The following is an 18060-nucleotide window of genomic DNA, read 5'->3' on the forward strand; positions in this document are numbered from 1 at the left end:
TCAACAAATGTTGAAAAGCAAACACAGCCTCCAAACATCTAAAAAGATGAAGTAATTAAGTAACTTGAAATTTGAAAATATGACAGAACCCTCAGAGTGAATGTCTTCTTCTGCTAGGCTTTTCACTGGATTTAGAAGTCAGTATTCACCAAAGCTTTTTTCCTTTTCATTTATTAACACTGAAATCTCCCTAAAATTAGCTGATAAGTAGGAATAAATTACAGGTCACTGAGCAGCTCTGATCATCTTTGGGAACTGGATTATTTGTTCAATAAATCCATAAATCCAGTTCTACACAAATTCAATATGAATTTAAAAATTTCAGGGATTATATCCCTAAGGTGTTTCTGAATGATTCATAATGTTTGGGAGCAGGGGGCATTCTGGAGATACTTTTGTTAATCTGAATTTATGCCTAAAAATAATATTCTTCTTGGAAAAATGGGAAACAGTGAGACAGGGCAAAACTCTGCAGCTATTACTCATTTTGGATCTCATTCCTGGAACTCTTCTAAGGCAAAAGCTGCTGGTAATCAAAATCCAGAGGTAATAAGGCCCAGGACTAGGCAATGTATTAGGTGAGGCCCCAATTTACTCATCAGAGAGCATTAGGTATCCACAATCCAGCACCCTGGAGAGCTCCACTGGGGTCACAAAACCTGGGACATATATGGAGAATCTGTGAACCAGCTCCCTACTAGTAGTAATGAGTTATGGGTGGAGCCAGTCACAGAATGGATAAGAAACTAAGCTTTTTTTTTTTTTTTTTTTTTTTTTTTTTAACAAAGAAGGGAGGAGAGAGCAAAGGAGAGTGAGAATTCTAGGGCATTAACTAGAGAGTACAGGCTTTTCTTTGTAAGTTATATATGATGGTTAACATTTAAATGTCAGGTACTCTGTGAAGCACTTTACAACATTATTTATCTTCTTGAATTCTCACAGTCACCCTATGAATAAGGAACTATTATAATTTCCATTTAATAGGAGTATAAATGAAGAATTAAAGAGGTTAACTAAAGAGCTCAAGCCCAGTTAACAAGTGGAGGTGCCCATATTTTACCCTATGTATTTTCATGATGCTCAACTAATTAGAGAGAGGGCTTTATAAGTATTTATTATAAAGTATATGTATTAGATTGCAAAACTATTTCTTCACTCCTCCCTCCACCCACATCTTTTATGCCATGACTTTGCAGTCTTTCCCATCAAGAGGTGTAGTCTTCCTGGTGTAGTAGCACATGCCTGTGATCCCAGTGGTTTGGGAGGCTGAGGCAGGAGGATCAAGAGTTCAAAGCCAGCCTCAGCAAAGGCAAGGTGCTAAGCAACTCAGTGAGACCCCGTCTCTAAATAAAGTACAAAATAGGACTGGGGATGTGGCTCAGTGGTTGAGTGCCCCTGAGTTCAATCCCCGGTACCCCCTGACCCCACCCACCCAAAAAGAGGTATAGTCTGTTTTCCCTCTGTCAAATCTGCTTTAGCCAAAAGAATGCAGCAAAACCTGATGGTATGTCAGTTGTAAATCTAGGCCTCAAAAAGTGTCCATTCATATTAATTCTCCCTTTCTCTCTGACCTCTACCCAGCATAGCTACCAAGTGAACAAGCCTGAGCTAAACTCCTTGAGTGTGACACACCAGGCCACTGGAACAGAGATGAAACAACCAAAGTGAGGCCATCCTAGGCCATCTAGCCCCCAGCCTCTCTGGACACTGACTAGATACATGAGTAAAATTATAAGACCTATAGAACTTCTCAGGTGATCCCAGACAAAATTGTCAACCCATAGAATCATGAACTTACAAAATGACTATTGATGACTGATAATATCTAAGTAACCTCACCAAGTTCTTTCCAAATTATTGATTTGGTTAGGATGCTTTAGAGTTGCAAGTAAGAAAACACTCAACTGGCTTAAACAACAAGGAAAACCTATTAATTCACATAAATAAAAGATCATGGTATTTTAAATCAAGAGTTCATATAGTGGCTTTGTGATATTAAATATCCTGTTTCTTTACATCTTTCTATTGTGCCATCCTCATCTTGTTGATTTCTGCTCTGATGGAAGTTCCTTACATTGTCACAAGATGGATGCATCAGTTTCAGCCATCACATCCAGAAATAACAACATAGAAAAAAGGAACTATCCCTTCCCGTGAATATTCCTAGCCAAGTTATGGCATCAGCCTATGTGTCTGTCAACAACTGGAGGAGCGTGCTACCACATCTAGTTGGTAGAGCCCAGGGATGCTGCTAAACATTATACAAGGCACATGACACTCCCTACAGCCAAGAATTATTTGGCCTCGCTGGGCGCTGTGGTGCATGCTTGTAATCTCAGCAGCTCAGGAGGCTGAGACAGGAGGATTGCAAGTTCAAAGCCAGTCTCAGGGACTGGGGCTGTAGCTCAGTGACAGAGTGCTTGTCTAGCATGTGTGAGGCACTGGGTTTAATTCTTAGCACTGCATAAAAATAAACAAATAAAATAAAGGCATGCTGTCCATACACAACTACCAAAAAAAAAAAAAAGTAATCAAAACAAAAACAAAAGCTAGCCTCAGCAAAAAGTGAGGTGCTACGCAACTCAGTGAGACTCTGTCTCTAAATAAAAATACAAAATAGGATTAGGGATGTGGCTCAGTGTTTGAGTGCCCCTGAGTTCAATCCCTGGTACCTTACCCCCCCAAAATTATTTGGCCTCAAATGTCAAATCCCAATGTTGAGGAACTTTGATCTACCTAGTGCTATGACTGCATTGCTCTAAGAACTAACGTGTGAATAATGCCACTTCCCCATATCTTCGTGTGTGTGTGTGTGTGTGTGTGTGTATGTGTGTGGTGTTGGAGATTGAACACAGAGCCTTGTGCATGCAAGGCAAACACTCTACCAACTGAGGTACATCCCCAGCCCTACTTCCCTTTATCTCAATCAAGGTCAAGAATAATAGTAAATCACCTACCCTCAGAAGCAAACCTACCAAAGGATTCAAGCACAAAGTACCTAATCACGTTTAGATGTATATGTGTGTATATATGCAGTGGTCTCAATAACAAGTAGAAGCAGGAAAAAAATAAATAAAACAGATAATTGGCCCAGATCAGAACAACACAGGAAGGAGAACTACCACTTAAAAGTATTTACTATGTGGTGCTAGGTACCAACATATGTTAACTCCCTGAGTGCTCACAACCATATTTATGATTTGGAATTTGTTACTTGTCAAATACTCAGCAAGATTGGTAATTAGTTTGTGTCACCCAGTAAGAGAACTGGGGTTTAACCCATCAGTGTGTTTTCTAGTGCAATCCCTGGGCTCTTTCCATGGAATGTGGTAAATGTTCAGAAAAACTAGTATAATGGTTGAGGAAGAAAATAATTATAATTTTTAATGACAGATGAATGTGACAGAGTACTTTTTCCTTAAATTTAGCTGATGTCAATGCATAGAAGATATTACCTGGACCACTCTATCTATTGCCAGAAAGGAGCAAGAGAAAATGGATGGAGCAGACAATACAAGCTCATGTTTAGTGCTAAGGAGAATTGCTTAACAGTTCTAAACAATGAATTAAACTAATGAAGGGGGCTGTATAATCTGCATGTCTGAGGGGTTCCATAGGACTTTTCCTTGGCAAGGAGGGTTTGATATGGCCCTGACCACGGGGGAGGACATGTATGGCCAGGACCACACTCAAATGTTACTCCAGGAATGATCCCCGACTGCAGACCAGCTGTGGCCTCTCCCCTCTTCCCTACACCACTCCCACTCCCTCTGTAAGAACCTCCAGTTCTCTGAGGAGTACAGCCAAGACCATTCCCATTATATCTTTAATGGAACCATGGGGAAGGGGTCCTCTCTCCTTTCACTCCCATCCTTCCCAGGACTCCATCTCTCTCAGCCTTTTATCAGGTCAGTTATGAATAGTTAGATCAAGGTAGGCAATATAATGGGTGTTCATTATACTATTGGTCCAATTTTTCTTCCTGAATGACCATTTTTATAATAAATATAGTGTGGAGGGCATTTTACAGGGACTGCAAGTAGATTGTGTGGAGACTTGTCACCATGTAGACATTCACTTCTACTCTGGGAGAAATAGTTAAGCATGAAGAGGTTTGAGTAAAGGAATAATATAGTTTGATTTTTTGTTTTAACAGGATATATCAGGGGTTTCTTCCCCTTGATTTGTCTCAATACTAGAAGGATGAGGAGACTGTTCTGGATGTAGTTTTACCAGGAGCCTCTGAAATGTGCCCTGCATTACTCACAAGAAAAATATAAAGAGCAAATTACTTCAGTGAGATAATTGAACAGGAATTACCAACAAATGCTTATTCACAGTGCTAATATAAATTCTAAAGCAAAAACATAAAATCCTTATTTTTAAATGTTTCAGTTGTGAAATACACTCAAATTACCTAAAAAATTCCAGTTTCTCTCTATGCCACTGCCCATGCATTCTGTGTTTGGTTTGCACCAAGAATCATCCTGGCAATCACCTGCAAAATATTCAGTCATGTATTTCAGACATCCTAATCGGTTCTTGTCCTCCATGGAGCACACACCTGGCATAGCAAAGATAATATGTTCAAGTTACTCTGGAAAGAGGAATTTAGGATAAAGTATTCTTTAAATGGGAATAAGCTAAAGGTTGAATAATAATTAAAACTGAAACAAAAATAAAGCAGTCACTATGAAGTCTCCAATACAAGCTATGAACACTTTCAAATGTGTATGATTCCAGCCAAGATATTGCAATTGGGCTGGGGATGTAGCTCACTTGGTAGAGTGCTTGCCTCACATGCACAAAGCCCTGGGTTCGATCCCCAGCACCACACACACACACACACACACACACACACACACACACAAACTGATATTGCAATCAACAGCTTAACTTCCATTCTTCTTTTATTAGGTAGAATTAGTAATACTCAACTTATCTACACAAAGGCCATTGTGTGAATTGAATGAAATAAATAACAAAAAGCAGCAAAAATGATTAAATAAGAATGATGGATCAAGTTTTTATAAAATAAAAAAATGATAGTGAAACTGCTCAACTTGAATCCATAAAATAATGAAAAATAATTTATTAAGGGATAATATCTTAATATATGGATAAATATTCTTATACACAATGACTAATCTTAGAAGATAACCTTGCCATCTGGAAAGATACAGAGATCAGTCAGAGAGGTGGTAGAAGGGAATACATAGATGAGTATCTATTTGGATTCTCAACACAGAAAAAGAAGGAACTTTGAAACTGAGAAAACTGCCAAGTATACAGATTTCTAGCCCTTCATAACACCTTCAATTCCTCAGCCCCCCATAAAACTCTGATATAATTCTCAAGGAGGTTTCATAAGTGGCATTTTATTTGCTGATCCTTTGGAATGTGCTTGTCAAAGCATTACTTTCTGAAGTCATTATATTACTGATATAAACTTTGGTATTCCTCCATTATAGCTGTATAGATGATAATCTAGCAAGCAAACATAATGTGATGAGAATTTAAAACAAGTCTCAATCTTGGAATGTTAGCAAAGATATTAACAATAACAAACTTCTGCCACTTTTGAGTCAGCAGATTTTAGTCTTACATATATTCATTGAAGTTTTCTTTAGTTCTTAAGAGCAAGTTAGATCATCTAGAATTATCCTAAATGAAAGCCAAAATGTTTATCATATGAATGAACTGTTCCACTGATAGTTTATAGCTCTTTCTTTTCTAGGGACCTTTGAGTCCTTGCTTGTGAGAACTGAAAGTAATGAAGAAATAGAACAGATGACTGAACTCCACATAGCTGGCAGACAAGTCAGAGACATCAATACCCAATATAAGAGACACTAAGTGTCATTGTCATTAGAGTTTGACCAAATGCAACATTCTACCATATTGACTAGTTAATTTAATGAAACACTTTGTACATCCCTCAGATAATATTCTCAATGTTATGAATTGGTTGGGAAGCCAATTTTTCAATAAAAGCCAAGTTGTTCAACAACTGTCAGAGTAAAATCAAAATAGTAACCATTTAAAAACATGATCATCATTACCTGATTAGATAAAAGTTAATTCTGGAATAATTACCTTCTGTCTGTCACTCACCCTCTCCAGTTTTTTCTTTGCAACTATACCAGCAGAGTTTTGTAGTGTTCGGGTTTCATTTCTTTGTATTGAAAATTCAAATAGATACTTTATCCACGTTCCCTCACACTATTTTCCTACCAGATTTATATGGTTGGGTCTTTCTAGGTGATGGGTTACCTTACTTCTGAGATTCAGCCATCATACATATGAATATGTATTCATATAATAAAATATTTCATTTAAATTAAATCTTTTCAATATCTATTTTAATAAATAAAATTTGGGGCTGGGGTTGTGGCTCAGTGGTAGAGCGTTTGCCTCACATGTGTGAGGCACTGGGTTCAATTCTCAGCACCACAAATAAATAAAAGAATAGAATAAAGGTCCATCAACAACTAAAAAAATTTTATAAATAAATAAATAAAATTTCACAGCACACATTTTTGATTACTAATTTTGCTCTTTTTTATTATTTCATTCTAGCAACAACCCATTGGGCATATATAGCAAGTATTAGGTCCTTTGTAAAGATAGTATGTTCATATCAAATTTGGGACAAGTGTTTTAACTGATTGCTTTCTCTCCATTTTCATGAAACTCTGCTTTCCTAGAGCCACCCAGTTAGTCAAAAGTGGTGACAGAATTTAGGCAACGCAGGTAATGCTGTGCATAGATTAATTTGCTTCCAGTGGGATCTAGGGAGGCATCCTATCACTAAATATTTGAATATTTCTATGTTCATTAATGTGATGGTTTCATTAAGTACAACAAATAAAGATCATAAAGTGTAATCAATGAAAACCATAGCATTATATCTATTCAGGTCAGGTGTTGCAGCCAAATAGTTTTAAGGGGTTTTTGGATTTGGGAGTTGCAGATAAAGGACTGTGATTATGTTCCTCTGGCACTGGTACTATCCACCACTATGTGAAGCAACCATCCTTTAATATGCAATGATTACTTGCACACTTTTTCTCTCTTACTGCAAAGCTTCTCTGGATAGCAAACAAGCTATTTGTGGCCAACAGAGAGAACATTAACTTTAAGTATTCTTTCTATTGCTTTCGTTGTGCACAAGATGCAATTTTCTTTTTTCTTTCACTACTAAGAACTCAACTACACTTTACACAATGTCACTCAAATAATTTTCACCTGTTTCTTTCTTTCAACTTGTTCTCTGACTTCTTTCAGAATGGTCATAAAAAGGTGAAGGAGGAAAAGGATAATGCCATATTAAAGAATCCAAGAAAGGAGAATGTGTCAAGAGGATGACAAGTTCCCTACACTGTAAAATGCTTCAAAGACATTTAGGAGGATGAGGACCAAAAAGCTGTGACCTTGATAATCACAATTCACAATGACCTTTGAGGGAGAAGTTTCCTCACAGTGTGGAATGGAAGTCAGAGTGTAAAGAGTTGAGCAGCAAGTTGATGGTAGTGAAATCAAATACAGACCTTTTTCTTTCTTTCTTTTTTTCTTTTTTTTGTAAATAGGGTCTATGTTGTCCAGGTTGGTCTCAAATCCATGGGCTCAAGTTATCCTCCTGCCTCAACCTCCCAAGTAGCTGGGACTATAGGTGTGTGGCTTTAGACTTATTTTTAATTAACCAGAGTCAATATCCTTTAACAGTTTTCAGACCTTTACCTGCTTATATTTCCTGAATTTAGTATGATATCTTTAGTATGAGTGTTGGGAATTCAATAAATTCTTAAGGAAGGGAAAAAGGAAGAGAAAGGGAAGGAAACTAAGAAAGAAGGAAAAAAGACTATTATGTGTTTGCTTGTGTGAATGAAGTAATGATATATGTGAATTTATGAAATGTAAAATGAGAAAATATTGTATTTAAGGGGCCTCATAAATTTGAAACAAAATCTGGGAATTTTTGAAACTTTGAGTTTCTTTTTTATTCTTAGCCTGTATTTTCTCCTATTTCTTGTTCCTTATCCAGGAATGATGATAAATGTGCACATTTCACATGATGATATTCACATCTGAATTCTGATCAGTTTTGTATTGTTGGAAATGGAACCTAGGGCCTCACACATGCTAGGCAAGCACTCTACCACTGAGATACTTCACAAGCCCACTACTTTCTTTAATGTTATGGTGTCTTGTATTGGTTAGTTCTTGTGGAAAACATGGATGATGAAACTATACAGAAAGAAAAACAAGTTATATGCCATTTACATTTCTTCTATGAAACAAGTCCAGGTATCACAATCTCAGCTAACTCATTCTATACTGACTTGGTTTTCAGATGTTCTGTCTTTCTACTTTCATCAAACAGATTTTGCTATGGATTTGGAGAGTGAAATGACAGCTGTATTTCCACTTGCTTTACAACAGTACATATCACCTCATAATGTGTTCCATCACGGCCCATTACATGATCATTAAATTAAAAATGAGAAGTGTGGTTGATGATTGACTACTCTCTAATTACTCAGAGTGTTTGTTAAAGGCAGTAGGCAGGAGACATAAGCTCTACTTTGCTGTTTATTGATTATAGAGGTTATAGCACATCTCTACTAGCATAAAAATCCTCCCCAACAAGGATGTTTAGTAAAGCAGACATTTCCCAGTAGAAAAAAAAATCCCCTCTCCACCAGAATAAACAGTGAAGAAATGATCTAATGATTAAAATGGATTCATCCCAAGCCTTCAAAACAAGAAACATACCTGGAATCAGTTTTCCTCAAGCCTTTTCATAATTGAGACATATTTAGATCTTTTTCCTAATAACTCTCCTATGAAATTTTAATACCTTAGATATATTGTTTTTCTGTTTATTTACTGTGACCTTTCAGAGGGCAACAAATACAAGTGTAACATCTCATCACTTTTGCTATATTCCATTCATTAGAAGCAAGTCATAGGTTTGATATGCACTCGGGGGAGGGGATTACATGAAGGTGTGAACACCAGAGATGTCTTCCTCACTTCCTACAGATGTATCTCCTGAGAGAACTCCCCAATAAACCTACTCATCTTCAAATCCATATCTACTGGACTTGAAGATGTAGGCAGAGAGGTGAGATAGAGGGACTTGCTATAGCCTTGACTATGGGTGACAGTGGCAGAATACATAGCAAATTTTATTTCCATAATCATTATTAGAATTTAGAATGATTTTTGGGCCTATCCAGAAGCAGAATCAAGTCTATATTCCAAGGAAATGAAATCAGTATTTTGAAGACACATTTGCACTCCCATGTTCATTGCAGCACTATTCACAATAGCCAAGAAATGGAAACAACCTAAGTGTCCATCAACTGACGAACAGAAAGAAATCAATATATATGTATACAATAGAATACTACTCAGCCATAAAAAGAATGGATTCCTGTCATTTGTGACATCATGAATGAAACTGGAGATCATCTATGAAGTGAAATAAGCCAGGTACAGAAAGATAAGTTCCACATGATCTCACTCATATGTAGAATCTAAAAAGCTAATTTCCAGGGCTGGGGTTGTGGCTCAGTGGTAGAGCGCTTGCTTAGCATGTGTGAGGCAGTGGGTTTGATTCTCAGCACCACATAAAAATAAATGAATAAAATAAAGGCCCATCGGGCTGGGGATGTGGCTCAAGTGGTAACGCGCTCGCCTGGCATGCGCAGGGCACTGGGTTCGATCCTCAGCACCACATATAAAAAATAAAATAAAGATGTTGTGTGTCCACCGAAAACTGAAAAATAAATATTAAAAAAATAAAGTCCCATCAACATCTAAAAATTTTTTTTTAAAAAAGCCAATCTCCAGGAAGCTGAGCATAGAATGATGATTACCAGAGGCTGAGTATGGGAAAGGAAGGATGAGGAGAGGTTGGTCAAGGGGTACACTAAGTTATAGTTGGATAGGAGTAAGAAGTTCTGGTGTGCTGTTATTGCACATTAAAGTGACTACAGATAATTATAATGTATTTTTCAAAAAGCTAAGAGAAAAGACTTTCAATGTTTTCACCATAAAGAATGATAAGTGTTTGAGAAGATAGCTATTTTGGCCTGATTTAAACATTATGCAATATATACATATATTGAAACATTACATGGTACCACATAAATATGTACAATTTTATGTCTTTATGTATCAATTAAAAGGTAAATTTAAATCAAAATAAAGTTTTAAAGCTAAAGGTGTCCTCAAACAAGGACACAGAGAACAAAAATAAATCATTTCTAAGGTTGAAGATCACATTAAACAGAACTCATAAAAATTAAGACTGTAATCCACAGTGTGAAAATAAATCACAGACCACAGTCACACAATCATAAAGAGGTGATTAGTGCTTTATTAAATTAGCATAGACTGAATTTTTACATATTGTAGAAATAGTCAACAAATAAAACTCTTCTATTAGAGACTGATACTCAGAAACTAGATAAGCAATATATCCTGTTGGTATAACAGGAAAATTTCTATCCTGTGAATCAATATTCCCATTTTTATCCATTCTGTTTATAATAATTGCTTTTTACTTTTGCTTAGTCATATACAGAGTGTTATAAACAATATTAAAAAAGGATCCGTTTTCAGTGATTGATATACCATGTTACAGGTATTATCCACTGTAAAATTAATTTTCCTCAGGTTTTTGAAGTGTGAAATATATATATATATATATATACACACACACATACATATATATATATATACACATATACATATATGTATTTCTGACTTTACTTCTAGAAATTCTTAAATCAATAACTACAATACCAAATGACTACACCTACACACTGTATTGTCAGAAAAATATTTTGAGTAGTTGCCACCTATGATTTCAGTAGTCTTCATGGGTAAAATTGATTACCTTTCACTTTCAAATACATTCAAAATTTCTTACAAAAGAAGAATGGCAAAATAAAAATATATAATCTGCCCTTGATATTTTAAGATGCTTAGCAGTCACAAAGAAACAAGTGTTAAGTTTCTTGAGGAAGCAGAACAGCAACCCTTCAGAGAGGGGTGAGCCGTTCATCCTCTGTCACAAAAACATCATTAATGTGCCCTCCCTTCAAGTCCAGGGGATCGCAGGGGATGCCATTTTCAATTGTGATGGTGTTTTCACATTTCTCTTCTGCATCATCCACTTCAGATGGTCCTTTGTTCTTCCTAAAAGCATATAAAAAGAATCAGTGGAATCTAGAAGGAGAAAATATGGCTGAGTATGGTCTTTGGTACAAATATGGAGGAGAGAACGGGGCACAGGAGCCTTTAAAAGATGAAATGATCAATATTATATACTTTCAAATAATTTTGAAGACCATAAAGAGCTGGTGAGGTGAAAAGACACTATGTAGATAAGACTTTGTATGGATAATATATACATATTTATAGGAAGAAGTAGTCTTATTTAGAAAACTAAAATAAATGTATACAAATACCTATATAAATGAATATATATATATATGAATAAATATAGTGCATGCATATACATATATACATGTATATTCACAAAAACTGCATGAAGAAATGTGAGGAAAATGTATGGTACATTGGCAAGTCGAAAAATTGAGCTCTACGAGAACTTAGTAAAAAATGAATTTAAAAAAATCAATAAATTGTTCTCATAGGATTTGACAAATTAATGGTTTGCAAATGTTGACGGAAAATCAAATTGAAATACCATATTGGAAATAAAGTTCACATTATTTTGTAGAAAGTAATTGTTGTAAATTGCAGATATCATTGGTTGTCTCTACTAATCACAAAGTAGCTGTCTTAATTTGTAAGTCAGGATTTTTGGACCCAGAACATTCTCCTAATTACATTATAACTCACAGCTGAAAGTCCAAATCATTCCAAAAACTTCTACATGACAGGATAAACTTTTTAGTTTCTCATACTCTGAGTCTTTGTAGACCCTGCTACCCCAACCTAAGTGGTAACCAGATCCTTCATGTTTCCTTGGAGTATGGAAAGCTATGGCCTCAAATTCAAAAGTTTTTCCTGTCTCTTATGAAAGACTAACAAACTGAGCCAATTATGTTCGATATTATGGGGCAAGGGAAAGATGAGAGGTTGGTGCCTATAGGCAACCAGAGGGAGAGGGGTTTCCCTGAGGGCTCATCACAGGTTGGATTTTGGGACACTACTCTGTGGTGGAATCCTGGAGGCATGATGTTAGGCATGAGATTCTCAGACTTGCCAAAGGTTCTCTTGTACCAAGAATCTATGGACCTCCAAAGAGGCAGATCTGAAATGATCCTTCATCTAGAATGTTGTACATTCCTGTGGTGATCAGAGTGGACTCCCACTACTGTGGGACCGTGATGAGTCTCTGACAGGTGAAGAGGTAGTGAAGATGAACTGATGATGACTCAGATGGAAGTTCCTGTTAGTCATACTTTTTTTTTTTTTGTACTAGGAATTGAACCCAGGGGCACTTAGCCACTGAGCCACATTCCCAGCCCCATTTTTTGTATTTTATTAGAGACAAGATCTCACTGAGTTGCTCAGGGCCTGGCTAAGTTGCTGAGGCTGCCTTTGAACTTGTGATTCTCCTGCCTCACCCTCCCGAGTCGCTGGGATTAAAGGCATGCACCACTGCACCTGGCTCTTATTTGCTTTAAAGAATACAATGGAGGAGTTTAAGCCTGTAATCCCAGCAACTCAGGAGGCTGAAGCAGGAGGATCCCAAGTGCAATGCCAACTTGGGCAATTTAGTGAGACCCTGTCTCGAAATAAAATTTAAAAGCAGGGCTGCGAGTATAGCTCAGTGGTAGAGTACTTGCCTAGCATGTGCTAGGCCCTGGTTTAATTACCACCAAAAAGAAAATAGTAGAGAAAAGAGAAAGTTTCTCTCTCTCTCTCTCTCTCTTTGGTGGGAGCTGGTTGAATTTGTCTTTATTAACAAACGGGATATCTAAGGCCACTACATTGAGGAAGGGCAAGGGAAGGAGAAGGGCTACTTGCGGCTCACACTATATACAGATGCAAGCAAGGGGGCACGAAGGGTGAGAGCTTCATGCTCCCTCCCTCCACCAGGGAAGGGGAGAGGCTAGAAGAGATGGGGGCTAGGAAGGGGGAAATGTTTTGGCTGGCAGGGTCCCCACTCCATTCCCTGGGGCTTGGGGGGAATCATTAAAGTGCTGAGAAAGCTCTTCTTTACAGAAGAATGCCAAATAATATAGAAAGGGTAATAGGAATAGAAAACCACAACTGCAGTAATAATTGATTCCAATGGAGCTCATCAATAGATACTAGTAAGAGATTATTGAGGAACAGGATATTCACATGGTCTCAAAATATCAGCTCCACAAATAATGTATTAATTACAAAAAAGACACTTCTATTTTGCCAAAGAGGAAATCTGATGAACTCCACCAACAATTAGACAAACTGACAAGTGCCTTCAGATATGATAAAGATGATTCCAGATACATGTTGGTTTTTTTTTTTTTTTGTATTCATGCACCACCCATTCTCGATTTTTTCTTTTTTTGGTCCTGGGACTTGAAACCAGGGGCACTTTACCACTGAGCTACATTCTCAGTCCTTTTTGTTTTCAAATTTTTGTTTATTTTATTTTTGTTGTTGTTTTGAGACATGGTCTCACTATATTGCTTAGTGCCTCACTAAATTGGTGAATCTGATCTCAAACTTGTGATCCACCTGCCTGAGTCTCCCAAGTCACTAGTATCATTAGAAGCATGCACCACCATACCCAACTCCGTTCTCAATTTTTGACCTGAATTTCATAATGAGGAACTCAAAAGAAAAATCCAAATTTAAAACAATTGACCTGGACTCAACCCAGCATAGGAACTCAACTCAGTGAATAATGGATCAATGGATGTAGATCAATAGCTGGTTGGCTATAACAAATTAGTGGATGGATGGATAGATGATAGATGGGTGGTCAGACAAATGAATGGATGGATTTTGCATGGACTAACGCTTCAGGCAAAGTTACTCAAACATTAGTCCAACGTAGATCTTGAATGGGATCCACCACACACACATACACACATAGACAAATAAGTAAAAAAGGGAGGAAGGGAGAGAGGAAGGGAAGGGAAAAAAACAGAGGAAGGAAGGGCATATGAAATTTTTTGTCTCATATTTTTAATGGGTGGCAGAAAATATGCATTTTCCTACATTAGATTAGGAATTAGAGTGGGTTTTACCAGAATTCACTGATGATTTGCTAAATTATTTCAAATAGTTGAAGTTCATAAAGGAAAGTAGCATTCCAATGTCATCATTTGAAAGTATTTAGCCATTATGTATTCCACCATCAAATGCTACAAGTGACACTATAGACAATCACTAAATTGGAATCATTGGATATTAAACATTAATTTGTAAAACCTTTGGGTCAATGCTGGTTAGAAGATGAGGTTGATAGGAAAGGTAGCAGAATACAACAGTTACCAATAGGGCATTATGTAAAAATGTGGATGTGTAACCGATGTGATTCTGCAATCTGTATTTGGGGTAAAATTGGGAGTTCATAACCAACTTGAATATAATGTATGAAATATGATATGTCAAGAGCTTTGTAATGTTTTGAACAACCAATAAAAAAAGAAATAATAAAAAAAGAAAATAGACAAATAAAAAAAAAAGGAGATGAGGTTGCAGTCCCAGAAACCTAGGAATAAATAGGCTGCTGTGTTTTCCCATATTCCAGATGAAGATACTTCACTAGCCATTCTAAACACTAGCAATCGATGATCACCACAGGTTAGGGTACACTAGATTTCAGCATGATGAGAGGGTCCTTCAGCCAAGTTAAATCACTCACTGAAAAACTAGAACACTTAGCCCCTCCTCCTGTGGACAGGAGTATTAGCCCTTTCCAGATCCCCCAGAAAGTGAAAGCAATTGACATTCTATAGTCATCAGTCACATCACTTCCATTTATAGTATCCAACATTGCTTAACTATGTTTTGAACGCCTACCTGTGGATGAGACACAAGTCTCCTAAAGGAAAGAACCTGATGAAAGAAAAAAGACTTCAAATTCACTCATCCTCCTTCTCCTCATTTTTAATGCTTTATAAAAGAGAAGAGTGATTTTAGAGAAATTAAATACTAGTAAGAAATGTACGTTCATAAATTGTAATGAAAAATGCCTAGTTCACAGAAAGTGTCTCCAAATCTCTCCTCATTGCGGTTAGAGTGAATGATAATTTTCTATAACAATGGATTTTAAATAGTCAAATTTTATCCTGAATTTTCTGTTCTGAAATCTGTATTACAAAAATCTTAGTGGATGTAGCATTCTGAAGTAAGTGGCAATGCAATGGTAGTCTTAGAAATAATGAACAGCCAGTGTCTATTTGCCAATTTTAAAAATAAAAGATGTTTTTATAGAATTAGAAGACAAATGGCAGAGAGCTGAACATGTGCAGGTCAAAGTAAGGAATATTGCCTCCTCCTCCTCAGCCAGGAAGGAAAAATAATCCATCAGGCATCACAGTGAATAGGAAAGAAAGAAAAGGAAGAAGCAAAGAGATGAAGAGACATTTCTTTTTTCTTAGAAAAAGGATAATTTCCCAACAAAAAGCTTCTGAGAGAAATTGCTGAGGAAATTTGTCCAATTGAGCTGTGTCAGTGGCAAATTAGGTACTTATTGGTTTTTGCGACCTTAGATCCAGTTGTTCAGAGTCTTGGCATTGCAGGGCTTCACAAACTGCAATGTCAGTAACTTGCTAGCTGGTAGACATGATAAGCAGCTCAAAGGTTATCTAACAGTAATATAGCACTTTGTCACATTTCATAGTGCGCACTGTAATAAACTGATTCACTGCCTGTGCAGTGATACTGAGAATAATAAAACTTAACTGTCTTTCTGGATCATTCTGATTTGATATTCTGCTAAAAAAAAAATGTGAGTTCTTTTTCCTGCAAAATAAAATTGAGTGTTAATGACTTTCACTGTTCCTGCAATGTCAGGTGGTTCAAGAAGAGAATGAAAAAAAAAAAAAACATTACTAAACTACCTCTTAGCAGCCTTGAGAGTGGATGTCTCTGATAAATCCAGAAAGAAAAGAATCGAAGGAGGAGACAAAAGAAGTCTCAGGTAGCCCTTAGGGCTCCGGTGGGGGTGGGGGGGGTTGAAGAACAGGGTTTGCTCTGTTCTGAAATAAAGTAGTGATGACTAAAAGCAGAAAAAGTATTTTTGTATCACTTTAAATAAAACACAGCTGAAGAGCTGAGGTTCAAGAATAACCAGAAAAGCAATACAGGACAGACAAATATGTCTGAAAATTTTCATACAGGACAGAATTATTGGGGAATTGGGATTGTCCTCATAATCAGGCTTGGAGGAAATATCAATATTACTAGAATGATTTGAGTGGGTATTGTAGCCCAATAAGATTGACAGGCTTTGGGAATCAAGCCTACGTGGTTTTAAATCCTGGTACCACAATATTCTAACTATGTGACTGTAGGCAAGTTCTTTTACATTTGCCATGCAATAGCAATAATAATGATAATAATAAGTATCTATTATGTGGCAGAAATCAGACTACGTAGCTGCTTTGTATGTATCCGTTCATTTAAATCTCACAGCAACATTATGAAGATTTTTTTATTATCCCTGTTTTCCTGATGGAGAAACTGAATTTCAAATATGTACAGCAACTTGTCTTTCAATATGGAACAAGAATACTGAAAAGAGCTGATATAGAATTCTATTTTAGTCTTCGCAAGTTCCCCTAAAAACACACTTACATTGGTTTCCTATTAGTTGTGTATATTTAAACACAGCAAAGGAAAACAATTAGCTCTGACATTTCTCATTTTATTTATACTTCTTTTAAAATATGATTTATTCATTTAATTATAACTTCATAAGAATGTGAAGTTCCCCTATATGAAAGTGTTGACTGAGCCCCATCTCCCTGAGTGAAAAGTAAGATTTGTGGAAATCCACATGCACTTCTATTTACTGCTGATTTTACAGGAAAGAAGTAAAACTAGAAACAAACCAAACAAATTTACTAATGACTTTGTTCAGCTGTGAGCATTAGCTAGGATTCTGTGTCCTAAGTCCTTGACCTGGCTTTGATACCAACAGCAAGATTATAATCTCTCTGTAGGCAAGAACCATCCATGTTATCAATGTTTGTTTCTTTCATGATATAAACTATAGCTCATATCACAGAATAGATGGTCAATAAAAAAATAATTTTTTTGGTGGTGCTGGGGTTTGAACCCAGGGCCTTGTGCATGTGAGGCAAGCACTCTACCAAAAAAAATTAAAAAAAAAAAATATATATATATTTACCTCTCTGGGCTTGGGTTTCTGGAGGGCTGAATTTAGGTAATTGGCAAGGTCTCTTTCTAAGACCCAGTTGTAACATTAAATCCAGCTAAGGTGTAACATTATTAACATTATAATAGTCTATTTATATACTGGATTTGTAAATCAACTCCCCTATGTACATGTAAGTCTAAAAGTGTGCTGTGTTTATGATTCTGTGACATTCCATAAAGTGGCAAGTTAAATTATCACTTCATATAACTGTTTTTTATGGTAACTTACATTGATATAGCACTTTCCAGTATATAAAGAATTTATGGGTCTTCTCTGATTTTGTCCTCTCATCATTACTTAACAATCTGAGAAAATATTATTAACATTTTCAATTCGTGATCTGCTCAATGTCACTCAGCTAATAAATGCCAGTGCCTGAGACTGAAACCCAAAACCAAGAGTCTTGGTCAAATGCTCTTCTTATTAAAACATACATCACACCATCAACTCTGTCACCATCATCACAGTCACCTTCATCATCATCACCACCATCACCATCACTGTCATTATAAAGCTGACCAGACAACTAAGATGTCTACTTCTGGGCTAAAGCGAGACACAGACCTAGCATTGACACCATTGCAAAGTATATACTGTTGATACTTGCTGCCTTCCCACCTATATAGCTCCTTAATTGTTGTCCAAGAGTAAAAAGAAAAAAATCTTTTCTCACAAACTTCTATTTTCAA

General features: G+C 36.6%; 1 protein-coding gene across 1 annotated transcript in view; it reads right to left on the minus strand.

Moving 5' to 3' along the window:
- Positions 1 to 11054: 11054 nt before the first annotated feature.
- The window catches only part of Cltrn (collectrin, amino acid transport regulator), a 36648-nt gene continuing 29642 nt past the window's right edge, over positions 11055 to 18060 (minus strand). Inside the window, exon 6 of the mRNA XM_071606588.1 lies at positions 11055 to 11211. Within this exon, the coding sequence (XP_071462689.1) occupies positions 11055 to 11211 (157 nt within the window). The remainder of the gene's footprint in view (positions 11212 to 18060) is intronic.

The sequence above is a fragment of the Marmota flaviventris genome, chromosome X (genome assembly GCF_047511675.1).
Source record: "Marmota flaviventris isolate mMarFla1 chromosome X, mMarFla1.hap1, whole genome shotgun sequence".
Classification (NCBI taxonomy): Eukaryota; Metazoa; Chordata; class Mammalia; order Rodentia; family Sciuridae; genus Marmota; species Marmota flaviventris.